This window comes from Onychomys torridus, chromosome X (assembly GCF_903995425.1).
Source record: "Onychomys torridus chromosome X, mOncTor1.1, whole genome shotgun sequence".
Taxonomy (NCBI): domain Eukaryota; kingdom Metazoa; phylum Chordata; class Mammalia; order Rodentia; family Cricetidae; genus Onychomys; species Onychomys torridus.
The window spans coordinates 10,866,344-10,887,625 of record NC_050466.1 but is presented as its reverse complement, the minus strand read 5'-3'; the positions used below and the strand labels follow the sequence as shown (position 1 = coordinate 10,887,625).

The 21,282-nt window shown below is 41.1% G+C and overlaps 1 protein-coding gene across 1 annotated transcript in view; it reads left to right on the top strand.

Annotated features, from left to right (window-relative positions):
- Positions 1–264: 264 nt before the first annotated feature.
- Positions 265–21,282, top strand: part of Dipk2b (divergent protein kinase domain 2B) — a 42,384-nt gene continuing 21,366 nt past the window's right edge. The window contains exons 1-2 of the mRNA XM_036174647.1: positions 265–618; positions 10,745–11,009. Of these exons, the coding sequence (XP_036030540.1) occupies positions 383–618; positions 10,745–11,009 (501 nt within the window). The 5' untranslated portion in view covers positions 265–382. The remainder of the gene's footprint in view (positions 619–10,744; positions 11,010–21,282) is intronic.

Below are 21,282 nucleotides of genomic sequence, written 5' to 3'. Positions count from 1 at the left end.
CTACACACATCCTGCATGGACTTTTCCTGCCCAGCTGGGATATCCTGTGTTTGTTGAAAGGACTACACAGGGAAGCCATAATCATTGTCCTTCCTGAAATCTGCTAGTGTACACCTCCCCAGACTGAGGCAGCCGCCCCAAGCAGAGGAAGAGTGACTTTGGAAATGCGTTATCAGCATCCTCCATGGATTTCCTCATCTCCTGCCCAGCCCCATTAGCTGCTAGCTCCTCAGCATCCTCAGACAGAAACCTCAGAGACTGGGATAGGGTCAGCATCCTGAGGCCAGTTGCTTTTGACAGTTTCCTTTCTATTCAGGCCTGGCCTCTTTCTGTGCGCTCTGAGTGTACCGCTGCACACTACAGCTGCAGCACAGAGAGCAGGATGGAGTTCTTAGCTGGAGTGGAGACTGCCGCCCTCCACCAGCGCTGTCCAGTCCAGCTGCTGCTGTGGGTCTCAACCCTAAGCTGTTCTTTCTCCTCGCCAGCTTCTCTCCCTCCTTCTCTGGTACCCCGAGTCGGAAGCAGCTACACTCTGGGAAGGACGTTCCTCGGTCTTGATAAATGCAATGCCTGCATCGGGACATCCATTTGTAAGAAGTTCTTTAAAGAAGAAATAAGGTCAGAATTGCCATCAAGTAACTCGGAGGAGCAAATTGAGCTTCTCTTAGTGTGAAGATATCTAATTTATGGGTTGGAACTAGGGGAAGGCATTTGCAGTGGCAATGGCTTGATATAGGAGGGTAAGGGTGAAAGCCAAATTCCAGCCTTTAAATGCTAAAGTCGAAGTTTCCTTTTGAAATTAAAAGCTGAACATTCTTTTCTATGACTGGAGTAGCCTGAGACTGTTGAGTTTTCCTACTCAATCTTGATGATGGGAAGAATGAAATATATAGAAAGGAGACATTTTTTTTCCAATAAGCACTTTTCGTTTTATTTTTTCTTTTTCTTTTTTTCTTTATTATTATGTGTTTTAATTTTATACATCAGCCATTGGTTCCCCTGTCCTCCCCTCTCCCGTCCCTGCCCTCACCTTCCCCCCAGCCCCTCCCCTCCATTCCCATGTCCTCCAGGACCAAGACACTCTTGGGGATTCATTTAAACCTGGTGGATTCAGTACAGGCCGGTCCTGTCACCTCCTTCCAGACTGAGCAAAGTGTCCCTGTGTAAGCCCAAGGTTCCAAACAGCCAGCTCATGCACTAAGGACAGGTACTGGTCCCACAGCCTGGATGCCTCCCAAACAGATCAAGCTATTCAATTGTCTCACTTATCCAAAGGGCCTGATACAGCTGGGGGCTCCACAGCCTTTGATTCATAATTCATGTGCTTCCATTCGTTTGGCTATTTGTCCCTGTGGAAAGCAGACATTTTAAACCATCTCAATCCCGGGTGTTGATAGTTTGTACCCATTATTCAGATATTAAGCAGATATGGCAGAATTAAGGGACTTACCCCAAGGCAAACCTGGGATACAAACAAAGACAGTTCACTCCAACATTTCAGAGCCTGTTTTCTGTTGTGTGATACTGATTTGAGGAAAATCAGTTTAGTTCACTGTGATGAATGTGGCTCTCACCAAAAAAAATGGCATTCATGCCTATCAGCACATAGTCGTGGAGCATTTAACAAGGCTAGGAACCAGCAGAGAGCAAGTAGGAACAGCCAGCACAACTTTGCTCTTTTCTTCTAGGTGGTCAGAAGAAAGGACATTACAAATAATAGTGAGGTTTGGTCTGATGCAGACCAGAGTATAGGAGTGCCAGACAAGGGACACTGATTACAGAGAGAGATTTTCTGGAGAGAGGATTCTGAGCAAGGTCTGACAGGATAAACTGGAGGTTTGGGGAAGGGGAAGGCAGAAGAAGCTTTGTAAACAAAGGTGGAAGTGTGGGAAGAAATGAAAGGTGCTGTGACTGAAACCCTGGGTATAGGTGGATATGAACAGAGGTGCCTGGAATGACATGTGAGGTACAGTCCCTTGAACACTAGGCCAAGAAATGGGGAACTTAGCCTGGGAAGCAGTGGCTCCCAGTATTATCAGCACCAAAGACCTTTTGTCCTACACTCTTTCTGCCCCCCCCCCAAACCTGAACTTCTGCCTGTAAGATTCTGTGACCAAGCAAAAGACATAAGCAAGGATGCAAGGATATGCAACCTCTCTATTAGCCAAATATATCTGCAATTGTTACACTGAATTACAAAAAGAGACAGTAAACAGAAAAGTCCAATCAAAAATATTTAATTTCTTTTTTCTATTTTTTGTTTTTTTATTACTACATATTTATTGTACAAAATTATGGGCTTCCTTTATTATGTGCCTTGATGGTGTTTACCCCATTACTTTTTCTTGCTCCCCCTTTTCCCAATACCTTTCCTCTTCTCAAATAGTCCCTCTTTATTTTCATTTTATATATTCAAAATAATGTAGCTTCTACATATGAGAAAAATGTGACATTTGTTTTCTGAGTCTACATTATTTCATTTAATATGATGATCTTCAATTCTATCCATTTTCCTAAAGATGATATCATTTTGTTATTCTTTATGGATGAATAAATGATAAAACTCTGTGTGTGTGTGTGTGTGTGTGTGTGTGTGTGTGTGTGTGTGTGTGTATGAAACAGAAAACATTAAACTTCATTTTTATTTTATTTTGTTTCATGTATATGAATGTTTTGCCTGCATGTGTGTCTGTGCATCAAATGCATGGCTGGTACTTGAGGAAGCCAAAGCATGGTGTCAGATGCCCTGGGACTGGAGTTACAAACAGTTGTGAGCCACCATTTAGCTGTTGGACTCTAACCTGGGTCTGCTGGCAAAGTGTTCTTAAGCCCTGAGATATTAAAATCTCTAGATCTATTAAACTTCTTTTTAAGATTTTAGAAGTTTTAGGGAGTTTATGTGAACATTTGCTATTAAGAATTTTTGGTTTCTCTTTTGTTCTTCCTGGTGATTAAATCCCAGGGCCTTTCAAATGTCAGCCAAGTACTCTACCACTAAATTATTTTTCCAGCCCTCTCTATCAAGCCTTTTGTAAACACTTTGTGAAGGTTGCAAACTTGAATGATCCCTAATTAAGACTTCTCTGTTGCAGACAACAGGGAAGATATTGAGCTGGGAGATAAAAACCCATGTTTCAGGGGGATCTCACAGGAAGCCACAGGCAGGGTGGCCTGGGGTTGCTCTGGGGGACTAAAGAACCAGAAGAGAGGTCACTTCAGACAAAAGAGGGAGGAAAGGAGACATTTGGATTCAGCTCTGTGTTCATTTTGCTAACTGATACAATGTGAAAGGAAGTAATATAAATATGGAGATGTTGAATTTGAACCTAGAAATTCTCACCTAGGAAGCGGGGTGCAGAGAACCAGGAATATAGTTAAGTATGCTGATTACTCAGAGAAAGGAACGGCGAGGACATGGATCTAGTTTAAGCTGGAAAAGAAAGAAACTGCAGCATTCCAATAAAGAGCTCTAGGCTCCCATCCCCCTTCATCAAGTTCAAGATGTTTTTCTTGCAATGCGGTTTCACACAGGAAAACATCAAACAGGGCAGGTCTGTGGGGTTACAGAACTCTATGCTGAGAATGCTTAACCTCAACATAAAGGGGCAGAGAGGACCTAAGGTTATAGACCTGCTTTTCATCTGTCTCACTACCTTAGAAATAATTTTCTTTTATTATAAGCACAGTAGTTACTTATTTCAGAAATATTAAGAAAAATTCAAAATAAAAATCATATAGAATTCATTCTCAAGTAGGTTAGAGAGATGGATCCATGGGTAAAGTGCTTGCTGTGAACTTGGATCCCCAGCATCCACACAAAAACTGGACATGGTTATGTGGGCTTGTAACTCCAGAACTGGGAAGTGGTAACAGATGGATCCCTAGAGGCCCTATTAAAAAATAAATAAAATTAAAGAAAAAAAACGTAATCTTAGTATTGGGAAGGCAGAGACAGGCAGGATCCTGAAGCTCATTGACCAGCTAGCCTAGCTGAACCAGAAAGCTCCAGGTTCTGTGAGAGATGCTGTCTCAAAAAACAAAATGAGGAGTGATTAAAAAAGGCACCTGACATCAACCTCTGACCTTTACACATACATATAAACAGGAGCATCTGCACCCAAATATGCATTTGCACACACACACACATACACACACATACACACACACATACACACATACACACACACACACACACACACACACACACACACACACACATCCAATCATTTTTATATATTCTTTAGGGACTTTAATAGTATGTGAAGAACATTTGTTCACATGATTAATATTCTCCATAATCTGATTTTTAATCACTTCATGATATTGAGTTACATCAAAAAACTATAACATATTTAACTAATCAACAACCATGAGACAACAGGATTTTTTTCACTTTTCATCATTATAAACAGTGATGTGTCAAACATTACTGCACAAGATTTTATGCATCTCTCTTATTAATTCTCTGTGACAAACTCTTAAAAATGGTATATTTGGATGAAAAAAAGCTAGTTTTTAGGGTTATATGTGTGTATATACATGTATATATCTTCAAATGAGTACTTATAACTACAAAGATCATTTCCTACACACTCACAAATATTTGATTTGATATTACTAATAATCAATAATAAATTATATATTATTACATATATTAATACTACATAATAATGTACTCAAGAAAATAATATCTGTATATTGTATAAGCTAGATCTATTAATATTTGTCCATATTATGTATGCAAGGGGAAGGGTACTTAGTGGCAGTGTTTTAGAAGTATTGACAGAGACCCAAAAAATGTGGTTTGTGCAAGGGTCAACAGTGACTCGGTAAGACCAAAGCAAGTTTATAAGGGGAACAGCAGACAGTGGGCCTAGAAAGATCATTGTGAACTGTGTCAAGTAACATAATTATATCCTAAGAGTTTTGGAAATTTAATTTTGTATGGTCTATTTATTTGTGGAATATATTTATTAATATCAGTCTTTCTTTAGCTTGCATTTCCTCCAAGCTTTCTTTTTCCAATCTGATTTATTTTTCAGGTTTATTGGCCCTTTGTGTTAAGCAGCAAGTTCATGCCCTTTCTCTCTCTCTCTCTCTCTCTCTCTCTCTCTCTCTCTCTCTCTCTCTCTCCACTCTCTCTATCTCCCTCCCTCTTTTGCTTGCTTGCTTTGGTGCTGAGGTCATGGCATGCCCAGCACATGTTCCATCTCCAAATATTATGGCCAGTCCTTTTGCCTCCCTCTAATGGGGCAGTTGTTCATCTTGGTCTTGTTTATCTCCTCTCCAAACATTCTTCTGTTTTTAAAAATAATTCTCATTGTGCCTCAGGAGAAATCCCATCTCAGACTCTCAGAAACCTGACTGCAGTTCTCTATCCTGGACTTTGTATGTTCCTGATCCTCATTCAGGACTGCACAATGCTGGGATGCAAATGACAGACAAGCTTTCCAGGCTAGCTGAGTAAACTCAAGATCCACAACTGACAAATGAATATACTTTGCCATCTTTGTCTTATCTGTCCTTTGTAAGGATGCTAGTGATACACCAGGGACTTCTCATACTATTGAAAATTGGAATGTGGCCCAGCAGTGGTAGCACACACCTTCAATCCCAACATTTGGGAGGTAGAGGCAGGTGGAGTTCTGAGTTTGAGGCCAGCCTGGTCTACAGAGTGAGTTCCAGGACAGCCAGGGCTACACAGGGAAACCCTGTCTCAAAAAAAAAAAAAAAAAATTGGAATGTGTTCTGACCAGTTTTGCTGTTTAGTCTGTGTTGAATTTTGCATTCTACATTTTAAAAAAATATGTTGTAGGAAACTAGAAAATTAAGTGGGCCTGACAGACATGCTCCTTCTACTGAAAATATACTTAGACAAGAAACTCTGCATGATCCCACCAACCAGGAGGATCCACTAGGATCTGCTTGGCACATATTGTATATGCAAGGGGAAGGAGTACTTAGTGGCAGTATTTTAGAAATATTAACAGAGGACCCCCCAAAAATGTGGTTTACACAAGAGTCAACAGTGACTTGATAAGACCAAAGCAAGTTTATAAGGGCAACTGCAGACAGTGGGCCTAGAAAGATCATAGTGAACTGTTTTAAGTAACATGACTATATCCTAAAAGCTTTGGAAAGGTGCTGGATGGTTTAAGCGTTCAGTGTGGTGCAGAGATGTGTAAAAGAGAGAAGAGAGGCAAGACGTATTCTGGGAGGCATGTGTGACCAGGACCCCTCCTAGGGGTTCTTGGGCCCTTACCAGGACTGATTCATTATGTCATCCTCCTGACTACATGTAAGTGACATAACATCCTTAATCCTTAGTCCCAAACCCTTAAAGAATGTTCAGACAACTCTTACTGACTAGTGATGGGCTTGCCAGAAAACAAATGATAAGTTAGGTTTTGTTTGTTTTATTTTTTGCCTTCCCTTCTCCCTTGCCTTTTCTTTGTCCCCTTCACAGAAGATTTGGTAGTTACTTTGCTTGTCTTTGTGACCAAAACAGTATATTAATAGAGGGAGGGTTTATTGTGCCTTAAGATTGAGAGTAATCCAATCCATCATAGCAAGGAAGGTATGCCAGGGAAGACTTGGCAGCTCTGTGGCCACAGGAGGGGGTCGACAGCTGGCTGCATAGCATTAGCAGTCAGGAAGCAGAAAGAAGTGTGTGCTGGTGTTCAGTTGGCTTCCCCCTTTTTACCCTTTGACTCAAGTGGGAGCCCCGGTATATGGGGTGGTGCTACCCACATTCAGGGTGCATCTTCCTGCCTCAGTCCAACCTCTCTAGAAACCTTCTCAAGGACATGCCCAGAGGTACATCTCAGGTAATTTGAAATCCACTCAAGATGGCAGTAAACACTGACTATTACCAAAGAGGATAGTAATTATTGACTTAATTCATTTCCTGACCCCAATTCCAAAGTCTTGCCAACTCTAGGACCTATACAATCTGTCATTCATCCATTTATTCATGTGCCCATTCATCTATTGTCCAACTGGTTATTCATCCAGGCAGTCCTCCATGCATTCTTCCACCCCACCATCATTTTATGCCGTCTATGATCCTGTCCTTTGAGCATCTCTCTCCTCACATATGCATCTTACATCCAAATATCCACCATGGTCCATCTATACATCCAAACATTCATTCATTCAACTATAAGGTATTGAGTACCAACTTGATAGGAAGCACTCTGCTAAACCCTTGAGTTATAAAATTGAAAGAGGATACCATATATTTACCCTGGAAGATCTTGTTATTGAGAAAATAGCAAAGCAAAGTAATGGCTAAAGTACAATATATAACACGTCCAATGTGGAGTGTCATGGGAACTTGTAGAAAAAAAGCCATCTCAAATAGAAGCGAAACAAATGAAGATCAGGAGTGGTACTTATCAGGTATTTAAAAGGTTGAGTGACTGTCATCCAGAAAAGAAAGAGAAGGAAAGTGTTTCAGACAAAGAGAAGGACATGTCCACAGCCTGAAAAGATGTAGTTATCCAAGGATAACCAGTAGATTAGTGAGACCAAAGAAAGCTTGTAAGGAGAATGAACAGCAGGTGATAAGCCTTGAAAGATCCTTGTGGACTGTGCTAAAGACTATGACTGTATTCTGAAGTGTTAGAAAGAAGATGCACATTTTTAGGGTTCAGTATAGAGCTGGGGCATGAAAAGAGAAGAGAAACAAAAAATACTTTAAAAGGCATGTGTGAATACAGTAGAAGAGAATATTCCATTCTAATTCTAATTAAGTCTTCCCTTGCACCACCACCACCACTACCAAACACATATTTGCCCTATTCACCTTGTTGTTTCTCTCCAGTTCTGAGAAGGTATGGTCTTGCTGGTCTACCTTTCATGCAGTAAGAAACTCAGCCAGCCTTACCTCAATCATGACCATGATCTCAATTCAAAAGAAAAAGTACAAAGTTGCCTGCTTTTTGTTTTATTTTTGTTGTTGTTGTTTTGTTTTGTTTTGTTTTGTTTTCCAAACTCCAGGATATTGACATTTTAGTGAATATAGATCAGGGCCCACGTTTTCACCAACATTCTTCTAGTCAGTGAAGTAGGCAGTCAATACTGTGAGATACATACTTTCCCTTTGCAGCAATAAATATCACACCATTTTGTCACTCCTGTCTGTTTTTCCTCAAATTCATTATGAAATTCCTTTGGTCATCACTGAACCTGCAGATCACCTACAAAGACACACTGTCATCTCACCAGGGCCTCCTCAGAAAATGACAACAGAAAAAAAGGATTATGACCTTGTCCCACAGAGTAGGAAGTCTCTCTCCCCTCAACTCTATCAACTGGTTGAACAGAATCCCTGGGAGCTGCTTCCCTTTATCACTAATTGCCTTTGATTCTTCAGACAAGTCACATATATTCTGTCTTCAGTTTTCTCATCATCAAAACAAGATGGAAAGGGGGACAAGAACAGAGTAAGCTTTCAGGACTTGCCAGTACTAGCCTTTAATAATATCAATGGGTTCCCATGAGCTAATTCATAAAATGGACTATATAGGAATAAACAACAGTAACATGGTGAGGATTGCAAGCTCTGCAGCCTGTGGAGGTTTCCTAGTGAGATCTGAGCTTGCCTTACCCAAGAGAGCTGCACTAGAGTATTGCTTGACCATGTGCATGGTTAACAGGTATTTGGAAGGGTCTGCCCTTCGAGGTGCTAGGGGGAGATCTTTTGCTCCACCCTTTGGCATTATTTTAAAAAACCCTTTAGAAGAGACAGAAGGGGCGAGCGGATAAGGATCCAGGCCCTCCCAAGACTATCTTGTGTTTCTATCTGTCTCTCTTCCCTCTATCCTTCTATCTAAATATTTCTCACTTCTCCCCCTCAAGAGTACCCTGGAGTAAAAGTGGGAGTGAGTCTCCCACAAGCCTTGAATGCTATTTATTCTAATTCCTGGTCAAATATCTTTGGAAACATTATGTAACCATCCTATACCTTGGGGTCCTCATCTGTACAATTCATAATAGTAACAACCTCATAGGTATAGAAAGAATTAGGTTCTGGGGTAGAGTATTTGCTTAGTATGTTTGATACTCTGTGTGTAACATGAAAAGATTAAATGAATTAACATACACAAAGAGTTTAGCAAAGAAGATGGAATATTTAGAGGTTTCATAAATTTAAGTTACAATCGTTATTACCTTATTCTAAATCCTAATTTTCAGGACCTTTGTGGGGTTGGAATTTCATGAGTAAGAGAAGCCAATGGAAGCAGGACTATCTCTGGGCCCTGAGCTCTTTCTAATCTTTCTTAGAGGGAAAATGGTTCTCCATAGTTGTCCTGAAACTTCTGGTGAAACTGACCCTTTTCAAATTCATTTCAAATTCATTTTCTTCAATATCCTTGTGGCAATATTCTTAAACAAAACCACTTGGGCCTGCATCCATTGCAATTTGCATCCTTGCACTGCAGAAGGGGCTTGCTGGCAGCACTTTCCCAACTCTGAGAAGCTGGAGATCTAATGCAGAAAGGACTCGGAAACCTGGGATCTCTGGCTATTGTTCCTTGACCTTGACCTTTTGTCCTTGAAATTTTTCTGTGGCTTGCCTTGCTATCAAAATACTAAAAATGAACTGATGGTGTGGTTCAGTTGTAGCACATTTAGGTAGCATACACAAGGCCCTGAGATTCCTCCCAGGCACTACAATTAACAAACAAACAAATAATAAATAAATCAGTGGAAAACTTGTAATCTCTTTGAGCAAAGATGAATTATATGAGTAAGAAAACAAAACAATATACAGTTTGGGGCTCATCAAAATGCTAATTCATAGAAAATATACCTGCTAAAACTCATTACCATGGGCTATCCAATAGTGCTCAATAACAAGAATATAAAACTCCCACTTAAGTTCAGTATTTGATATAGTCTGGTTTTCACTTGTAATATGACCTTCAGTTAATAATAATGAAGGCAAACTTTTTCTGAGTAATTTTTCAGACATAAATCAAAAGCAATTTCAACATTCTTCCCTAATGGAAATGTCAGCACACAGCTGGAGAGGTGACTCTGCTAGAAAGGGTAACCATGGAGCCTGTTCACTGAAGAGGATTCAAAGTGGATTGAGCCACAGTGCACTGTCACCCACCTACTAGAGCCAGATGGCTTCAGATTTGATGGACATGAAGTAGCCATGGGTGCCTGAAATTTGCTTGATGCTGATGGCTTAAATCAATGTTGATGGGGCTCCTTGACGGTGGAGATGGGGGTGGAGTAGTCTCTCAAATTCAGGCCCTAGAGCCTCTTGGAGAACTGTGTTTCCAGGACCCAGGCATTGGTCAAAGGATGAGTGGTTTGGACAACTAGAGTATTTACAGGGTGGATTTGGGGTTTGACTCCTCTGATTGTCAACACTGCATTCGATTTTGAGCAAGATACTTAAGCTCTATAAGCCTCAGTTTCCACACCAGTAAGGTGAGAGTGGGGCATGAAAAGAAGCAAAAGTGTAAAGCTGTTGTCTTTAAATGGGGTTGAATTTCAAAGAGCCACAGTTGGCCCTTCTATACATTGTGGGGAAAGGACAGTTTCTATGTGACTTCTTTTGACATCACATATACACTTTGGAGTTTGGCCAAATACAGATAATCCTCTTGTAAAAGGAGTTTGGAATAAATCAAAGGAAATGATCAGACAGGGTGTGGTTCCATCTCCCTGTCCCTCTACCCTGCTGGCTTCTGGTTCACAGGCTTATATCCTATGCTTCCCACAGGTTTGACAACTCAATGGCTTCCCACTTGGGACTTCCTCCTCAGGACTTGCCTTCTTATGCTGCCAATTACTCAGATGATTCTAAAACCTGGCGCCCTGTGGAGATTTCTCGACTGGTCAGCAAGTACCAAAGTGATATCTCTGACAGGAGAATCTGTGCCTCTGCATCAGCTCCAAAGACCTGCAGCATTGAGCGCATCCTGCGGAAAACAGGAAGGTTCCAGAAGTGGCTGCAGGCCAAGCGACTCACACCTGACCTGGTGCAAGTGAGTGTGGGCCTTGGGTAGATGAGAGGTGACAGGAGAGATCCACTCATACCTCGCAGGTCAGTCCAACACAGTAGTTTTCAATCTGTAGGTCACAACCACTTTGGGGTTGAATGACTTTTTCGTAGGAGTCACCTAAGGCAATCAGAAAACCCAGATATTTACATTATGATTCTTAACAGTAGCAAAATTACAGTTATGAAATAGCAACAAAGTAATCTTATGGTTGTGGGACACCACAACATGAGGAACATTACAGGGTTGCAGCATTAGGAAGGTTGAGAACCACTGGTCTAAGAAAAAGTTGTGACAAAACAATCATAAAACAGAGTGGCTTGTGAAAAGACAGGAACATGAAGATTTGCTTGTAAGGCTCTGTCCTATTGTTATCCACCACTCCCTTCTGTGATCCTCAGTGATTATTTGATAAATAGTCCCTAGCTGTCACCTTTGAGCTGAAGGATGGCCCTTATCAGTGCACTCCCCTGACAGGCTTAAAATAATCTACATCTTTCCCCCTGGATACCTTACCAACCTCCAGGTGCTGTGAACCTCTGTCTATATAAGCTCCCATATAAAGGCCAGACGGTGGTGGTATGTGCCAGTAATCCCATTACTCAAGAGGAAAAGGCAGAAGGAGCATGCCACAAGTTGGAGGCCAGTCTAGGCAACATAGTGAGCTTGTCTCACACACACACTCACACACACACACACACACACACACACACACACACACACACACACACACACACCATTGACTCTGCTCTGCTCTTTTAGGAACCCTGACTAGCACATGTAGAAATTGTTTTGAAATCAGGTGTCAGGAAGAGCACAGTGTTGATCTTAAAGCCACCATCTGACACTGGATAAAGCTGAGCTTTCCAAGGTTGTACTTCTCCCCTACCTTCAACAAATCTGATCCCAGGTAAGCAAGAAAGTAGTTTGGTTCAACACTCAACCCATGTGCACAAGAAAGCTTATGATATGGCTACATTGATAGATACTCTTTGTAAAGTACATGACATCTTCCAGAAAGATATTTCTTATAGATTGACAAGCTCACGTCTTGGCCACATAGTAGAAAAGTCACCACACTATTAATCATGTCTGCTCTCAGCCTTCTGGGTAGAAAACAGGTTATGTATCTCTCGATTTGAAGAGACAACCCTGTGTTGACCCGTCCAGCAGGTCCGGTTATTCAAGGGTCTCGAGGAGGGAACCACCTGAAAGCCAATGGGGGCAAGAGGAGAAGGAGACCAGGCGCATAAAGAAAGACAGAGTCAGTCTGAGTCGCATCAAGGTCTCATTTATTGGCAGGATGCTACAGCTTATAAGCAGGATTTCAGGCAGGGAGGGGGAGCAGGAAAAGGAGAGTGGAAAATTTTGAAAAAAATCAGGATGGTCAGGATGGGGGATGTTTTTGGTCCCAGGCTCTTGCAACTAGCTGATTTACAGTTTATTCCAGATGGCCTATCTAAACATTTTTATGGTTAGGCCAAGGACGCTCTGCTTTTGCAAGACTCCAAGAAGCAAAAAAACTCAAGATATAACAGTCCTGGGTCAAACAGTCCTGGGTCAGTCTCCAACACTGTGTGTTTAACATTCCTGGTTCCTCTAGTGCTTATTTGTGAGCACAAGAACCTCCATACCTTCCACAAAAGTCATTATAATGTGGCTAGTAGATGGGCCTTGGACTCTAGATCAATGTGGTTCTCAACCTCCCTAATGCTGCGACTCTTTAATACAGTTCCTCATGTTGTAGTGACCCCCAAACATAAAAGTATTTCATTGCTACTTCATAACTATAATTTTGCTACTGTTATGAATTGTAATGTAAATATCTGATATATGACTTCAATGGGGTCATAACCTACGTGTTGAAAACCACTGCTCTAGACTAAGGTAAACTCTTTTCCCCTTGTGTTCTAGACACTTCCATAAAAACAAGACTGTGAGTTATCCCTTGGGTCCTGACAAGCTCAAAGCACCCTTCTGACACATCTAGAGTCACTAGTGTTGATGTATGTGGACACCATGGTATAGGCCAGAGACCCATGGGACATGAAAACTGCTTGAATCTCAGATCTGCCACTAAAAGATGTGGTAAAATGAGAAGAAACATAGTTCCAGGAAAAATTGTGTGCTTCTGGTTCCCATTCACATAGCCAACAAGTTTCAACAACTGTGCTGCAGCTTCAGATTTGGAGATGAATGACAAACCACCTCCTCTCCTAGGAGTGTTTGGCTCAGTGGCGGAGACAGATAAGACCACAAACTACCAACTCTTTCATGTTGTGATGACACCTTCTATGGGGGAGTCTTTCATTCACTGACCAGTGGCCTTGAATTTAAGTCTTAGACTTGTACCACTCCACTTTGACATTCCTGCTGAAAAGTGGGGTAGAAGGAGGGCTTCTAGATAAACTCAAAATCCCTCCAGGCTCTGACATTCTTTAATTTTTATGGCTCTGCTGTGTTTACTTCACAAACAGACCTGACATCTACTGTCATCAAGTGCTGATCTGGGCTTGGATTTTCTAGTTTCTAAAATGGCAGTACATGCTCCTTGTTCTGCCTGATTTCTTCATCCTAATGTTTAGAGATAGGAGATGTTTTAGAAAAAGCCCATCACTATAGAAATACATGTGGCAAGAAGTGAGCCCCTTCCTTTTATTTATTATGAAAAATTCTTCTCCATCTGCTCTTTTTTTTTCATTTTGTATTTGACATGTAGCTTACAAGTTTCTCTTCTTCCTACCCAAATAGCATTTCTTACCAACACTCAATATGACAGCCCAAACCATAACCATATTCACTTTTCCTCAGCCCTCCCCTAACCCATCTTTTCATCCCCACCAGACTTTCTCCTTCCCTATTATGAAACAGAAAAAACATCAACAACCACTATAAATTCAGGGCAAACCCCATTGTTTTTCTAGTCACAAAGATCAAAGTCCTCTTTTCTGGCAGCATCTTCTCCCCTCCTTGCCATACTTTCTCCCCAGAGACTCTTTGCTCTTGGAGTCTACAAGCCATCTGCCCTTGGATTTTTTGCTACTCTTTTCTACTCCCAGGACTCATCTGACTATCACCCACAGGCCTGTTCTTTGCTTTAGCAAAGCTTAGTTTCAAATAGATCCTTCTCTGCTAACACTGGAGGAAAAAACCCTCACCTAGCCTAACCCAGGAGAACTGAAAACCAGTCTTTAAATCAGTATCATAGTAAATATTCTTAACAGTGCTACTTATCATAACCAAATGGTGAGAACAGCCCAAATGTTCATCAACTGATGGACAGCTAAGTAAAATATGTTGTATCCAAACCATGAACTATTTATCAGTCAGCCTTAACAAGGGAAAAAGTACCAATTCACACCACCACACAGATAAACCTTGAAAACATGCTCCAGAAAATAGGCCAAACACCAGAGGGCAAGTGTGATTCTATTTATAGGAAATGGGCTCAGCAGGCAAATGAAAAGAGACAAAAAAAAGTTAGTGGTTGATAAGATCCAAGAATAGGAGAGAATTCAGAGTGAGTATTGTTGGGATAGAGTTCCTTTGGGGATGAACAGATTCTAGAACGAGGTATTGATGATGTTTTCATAGCTTTGTGAAGGTACTTAAAACCCATCAAATTGTATAGTTTAAAAATGACTAAAGTGGCCAGGCACTGTGGTACATGCCTGTAGTCCCAGTACTTGGGAAGGTGAGGCAGGAGGCTGGCAAGTTTGAAACCATTCTGCCCTACATAGTGAGACCTTTTTCTGCTCTACATAGTGAGACTTTTTATCAAAAGAATCAATAGTTAAAGTGTTGAACTTCATGTTATATGATTTTTCCCCCTCTGTGTGTGGTTTTTCGAGACAGGATTTCTCTGTGTAACATCGGGCTAATGAAAAGCTCCTGCAAACTGCGGTTAAATATGATTCTCTCTTCATTGGATGCCCCTGCCCTCAGGGTCCTATCTCTGTCTTTTATGCTCATTGAACTCCCTTAGAACTGGATGAGAAAACATATCTTTAAGTGGAAATGGCAGGTCACTGCCCTCTGTTTTGTTTCATTCTTTAAAAAAAGATTTATGGCCTGGTGGTGGTCATTAATCTGAGCACTTGGGATGCAGAGGCAGGTGAATCTCTGTGTCTTCCAGGCCAACCAGGTCTACAGTGTGAGTTCCAGGACAGCGAAAACTACACAGAGAAACCCTGTCTCGAAAAATAATAAAAATAAATAATAAAAACATTTATGTTATTTATTTTATGTATATGAGCACTCTATCTCAGTGTACAACCTGTTATCAGAAGAGGGCACCAGATCCTACCATGTGATTTCTGGAAATTTCAGAAATTCCATCTCTCCAGGCCTGAGTCTTTTAATTTTTTCCCCCGCATGCATATATCAGTGGGAGATTGGGTACCTGTATATTAGTGTGTGATACTGCAGGCATGGGGTGGTTGGTAGTGGCATGTGGCATCCAAATCCTGTGTGTCTGTGGGTCCAGCAACAGAAGCTCCATGCCATTCAGGTCCCTTTTATTTCATTTTGTATTTTATTTAAAAAGAAAAGGAGCCAGGCAGCGTTGGCACACACCTTTAATCCCAGCACTCACATGGGATGCAGAGGCAGGTAGATCTGTATGTTTTCCAGGCCAGCCTGGTTTACAGAGTGAGTTCCAGAACAGCCAAGACTACACAGAGAAACCCTGTCTTGAAGAAGAAAGAAAGAAAGAAAGAAAGAAAGAAAGAAAGAAAGAAAGAAAGAAAGAAAGAAAGAAAGGAAGAAAGAGGGAGGGAGGGAGGGAGGGAGGGAGGGAGGGAGGGAGGGAGGGAGGGAAAGACTCATTTTGCCATCAGCATCTGGACTTCTCATACTACTCCAAATCCCAACACCACCAGAACTTGCTCTGTTCTGTACACAGTAATGAATCCCAGTGTACACACACACTGCTGAGATCAGAACCCTAGAGTAGCTCAGGTTCCCAAACCAACATCTGTAGCTTCATCTCATCCCCAGGTCAGATTCCCTTTGCTTTTATTCATTTTTGTCTTTATTAATGCCAGGTTAGCTAATTATTTTAATTTTAATTTTTTTTAATTGTGTAGGGAAGCTAGAGGCTTTGGATTCTATGGAAAAGAAAGAAAGAAAGAAAGAAAGAAAGAAAGAAAGAAAGAAAGAAAGAAAGAAAGAAAGAAAGAAAAAAAGAAAGAAAGAAAGAAAGAAAGGAAGGAAGGAAGGAAGGAAGGAAGGAAGGGAGAAAGAAAGAAAGAAAGAAAGAAAGAAAGAAAGAAAGAAAGAAAGAAAAAGAAAGGCAAAAAGAATAGTAAAAATTAACTGGGCTTAGCTGTTCTGAAACTTGCTTTGTAGACTAGACTGGCCTGGAACTCACAGAGATCTGCCTGCCTCTGCCTCCCAAGTGCTGGGATTAAAGGTGTGTGCCACCACACCTGGCTGTGAACTTTTTTTTAGTGTTATGTGAACTTTAGCTCAGTAATAAATGGAAGTATGACGGGAACAAGCATGATCAAAGAACATTGTGTCCAAGTATTAATATGTCCTTGTTAAACTCAGTGCTAGGTACACTGAATGTATGCCAATAAAAAAATGAAGGAGTCATTAAAATACTAGCCTATCTTGTGACTCCATTCTTTTAGAGCCATGTGATGGACAGCTAACCTCCTAGGCCAAAATGATAATAGCAAAAGCATTTCACTATTAGCACTGCAGGAAACAATTTGAGTACAAAGCCAATAGTGTAATTCTCTGGCATAACAATAACAATAGTGTTTTGTTAACTGTCTCAGATGTTCCTAATGTTGCCAACCTTCATTATTAGTGTACTCCATTTCTGTGGATTCTACCAATCACAGATGCAAAATAATCTGCGTTACTCATTTGTAGTCCTAGCTACTTTGCAGGCTGAAGCAGAATCCCTGCAATTCAAACCAGTCTATGCAACATAGTGAGAAACCACCTAAAAACAATCTAAAATGAAAGTGTCTGTATTAACATTAGGCATACTTTTTTTCTTTTTGTCTTTCCCTAAGCAATATACTGTAACAATTTGTATATGATTTAGGTTATTGTAAGTCATCTAGAGATGATTAAAATGTTGGAGTAGATGAGCCTATACTCTACACAAATGCTCCAGCATTTTCTATAAATGATCAAGTATTGTGGAAGATCATAAACCCAACCACATACCCATCCATTCTTATTCTATAGGCCAGATATAGCTGTGGTGGTATTGTGTTCCCCAAAATATTGTGCATGCTAATAAACTTATCTGGGGTCAGAGAACAGGATGGCCACAATATTAAACATAGAGGATAGGCAGTGGTAGCACACGCCTTTAATCCTAGCATTCCAGAGACAGAGATTTACCTGAATAAATACAGGATACAGCCAAGCATGGTGACTCACGCCTTTTATACCAGGGAGTGATGGCACAAAGCTGAAAGATATATAAGGCATGGAGACCAGAAACTAGCAGCATTTGGCTGGTTAAGCTTTTAGGCTTTGGAGCAGCAGTTCAGCTGAGACACCTTTGGATAAGGACTCAGAGGCTTCCAGTCTGAGGAAACAGGATCAGCTGAGGAACTGGCAAGGTGAGGAAGCTGTGGCTTGTTCTGCTTCTCTGACCTTCCAGCATTCACCCCAATAACTGGCCTCAGGTTTGATTTTATTAACAAGAACTTTTAAGATTCCTGCTACATATAGCCCCAGAATCCTCACCAGCATTCCAGTCAAACAGCCTCTGTCCCTAATCTCATCCAGAATAAGATTTGACTGAACATCTCTTCCCTGATTTTCTGACAATACATCAAGTGTAAAGTCCTCACTTTTGGTTAGGAAATCCTGTCTATACTAATGTGGGACATCTATGGACCAAATGGGGAGCCATTAAGGGATGGATTGGAAGGAGATATACCTCATCTTTCAATTTACACCAAATAGCCCAGAGCCAGCTCAGCCTACCTGGCAAACTAGTCCTGGCATTCTGTCAGTGTTAAGCTGCCCACACCAACTCCCATTTCCTCAAGAGCCACTTTCTAACAGTGACCTAGACCAGATGCCTTAAATGTGTGTGTGTGTGTGTGTGTAAGAGAAAGACAGAGAGACAGGGACACAGAGAAAGAGAGAATGTATATTAGTGTGGGTTGGTATGTTTGGGGAAGATAGAAAAAGACCACAATAAACTAACAGGCCTTATTCAGAGAACTGGCAAGGCAAAAGAAAGAGGGGAAGAAAAATTACAGAAATGGAAGTGAATTGAGCCAAGGAGTGATCCAGCTGGCCATTGGGCCTTAGATCTGTACACTGTGTCTTGTTTATTAATAAAGTCGGCATGGGTGAAAGGCGCAGTGGTCATGATCACAGGCAGAGTCTGGAGTCTGGGGCTCCCCTCCTGCAGGGCCAAGGACAGCTCTGTCATAAGGACACTCCCTGGAGCCCCAGAATATTTACAGCAGAAGCTGCCAAAGATGGTGGCAGGACCAAGAATCAAAAGGAAGTTGAAAATCAAGGGTATGTGTGGCTGTACGTGCCCAGCGCTTACAGTAATTAAACCGTGGCTTTTCTGCATTGTTCTGATGGAAATATCCCACAGCCTAAATTGCTAGTCCCGGAACAGCAACGTAGCCAAGAACACCACACTGTTTTTCACAATTCGCTTGTTTGTAAAACTACAAAGAAGGCTTCGTCTGTTGTTATGCCAAGTGCAAAGAAGCAAGCACCCCAGCCAGCCAGGGGTTGGAAAAGGAAAAGCACATACTCCATCGCGTCTGCCTTCCTTCAAGAACCATCTAATCTGCCTGGGATATAGTCCTAAACGCGGGTTGGGAAAGCTCCAAGGAGAATGGGCTAGATGGAAGAGGGGCTTTTTGACCACTAGATGGCAATATAGAGTCTTTCAACCGCTTTGTTTAAACCAGGACTGCTGGCGATTTTATTTCCTAGTTTCCATTATTTCTTTGAATAGATAAAATCGGGGAAATAAGCAAACTCACCAAAATGCAGTTTAATCATTAAATCAAAATCATAGGCTTATATGTAACTGATGAACAAGGTAAATTCATTTTTGCTTAAATTTAGCTCAAAAATACCTAAGGGGTGTTTACAGGAACTGGAAGGACAATGGGAGGGAACTAGGTCCCTGAACTCTAGCCGATGACACCTCAGTGTGGTGACAGACTGCACTACCTGTATTCTGATACCAGTCAGGGAATGACAAAATGCTCTCGTGGAGATGCAATTTTATATTAGATTCACAGCTATCTTTCAAAATATAAATTTTTAGTTCCTCACAAGCTACCAGGTCAAGGACCCTTCCAGACATTTGAACAGGTTTTTGTTCGTTTCTTTCTTTGTTTAAATATTAGCATGACTATACTGATGCTGCAAAATAAAAGTAGCTTGCTGCTGGCTGTATCATTTTCACACTTGTCTAACGCTGGAGTCAAAATTAAAATGACCAGCCTAGCACAATGGGGTGTGTCTGTAATCCCAGCATTTGGGAGGCTGAGGGCAAGTGGAGAGCCAGCCTGGGCTATGTTGTGAGACACTGTGTCTAAAACAAACAAACAAACAAACAAAGGGAATGACCATTAGTGGACAAGAACAGTCAAGCAACCAAAAGTATCTTGCCAGTAGTGCCAAATGGGACAGTTTTGTTTCATGCATGCCCTTTGCTGAAGTCTTTCAGATCAGAGTCCCATTAGAGGCACATCAGAGGCATCATGAGATTTTGCTTCTGTGGCCCCTTGAGAAGTAATGACTGTACTGTTTGTTGCCCACAGAAATTTTGAAGGTACACTGGATAGGTGCTATGAGATGGATGTAAGTATCTCCACAGCATGATTTCTCTTGCCAACCATGGAACTGCTGAGAGTTGAAACATCTAAGATTTTAAATAATGGGATCTGTTTGGTATTAGAATCACTGAGGCTTAGCCACTCACATTTGTGACAAAGAAGTTGTTTGGAATAGAACTCAGACTCTGTGTGGTGGTTTGAATGAAAAGGACCCTGTAGGCTCATATTTTGCTGGTAGAACTGTTTGAGAAAGATTGGGGGGCTTGTTGGAGGAGCTGTTTTACTGGGGCTGAAATGAGGAGATTTGAGGTTTCAAAAGACTCCTGCTATTCTCAGTCTCCTATCTATCTATCTATCTATCTATCTATCTATCTATCTATCTATCTATCTTCCTCACTCTCTTACCCTCCCTCTCTCTGCTTCCTTCTTGCAGATCTAGATGTAAGCTCTCAGCTATTCCTGCCTCTATGCCTTTGGTCTACCATCAAGAACTCTCTCTGAAATCATAAACCCAAGTCAAACATTTTCCTTTGTAAGTTACCTTGGTCATAGTGTCTTATCACAGCAATAGAAAAATAATTAATCTGGGAGGTAGTGGTACATGCCTTAAATCCTAGCACTCAAAAGGCAGAGGCAGGTGGATCTCTGAGTTCCAGGACAGTCAGGGCTGTTACACAGAGAAACCCTGTCTCCAAAAACAAAACAACAACAACAAAACAGAAACAAAATTAAGACACTTGACATACTCATTTCCAGGCCCTCTTGGCATTATGGATTCTCAAAAAAAGAACAAGTGAGTCACCCACTTGGTCTGATAAAATGACTCCCAAATCATTCTTCATGGACCTCATGAATTAAAACAAAGCAAAACATGCTGAATGACTTTCCCAGGCTTCACATGGTCAAGTTTAAGAAGAAAAAGGAGGCAAGAGAAGACTAGGTTAAGAGGAAGCATAAGAAAGGCCATGGGCCTGCCCACATGGTACTCAAATGTAGAAAAGAGGAGGCCACAGTTGAGGCAGAACTGAAGTCTGGACAGTCAAAACAGATCATGCAAGAGGGCCTGCCTTCACAGGGCTTTAAACTTTCCCAGCATTTACACATTAGTGAACCAAGCCCCCTCAAAAGACATCAATCCATCCTCCAGTTTTGCTATGAAATCCTTCGAGATCTCACTACCCCTCTTTTGATATACAGTAGCCCTTCCCTTTATTTGCAGTTCCATTTTATAGTTCCAATTACCCACAGTCAACCATTTTTTTAAATATTAAATGGGAAATTCCAGAAACAAGAAATTCATAGTTTCAAAATAAGTCTTATTATAGTACATTGTTACAATTATTATATTTTTATTTAATTGGAATCAGGATTTCCCTAAAGCAAGTTTCTATTTTTTTATGAGACAGGGTTTCTTATTTAACCTAGAGCTTAACACTTTGGCTAGACTGACTGACCAGGTATCC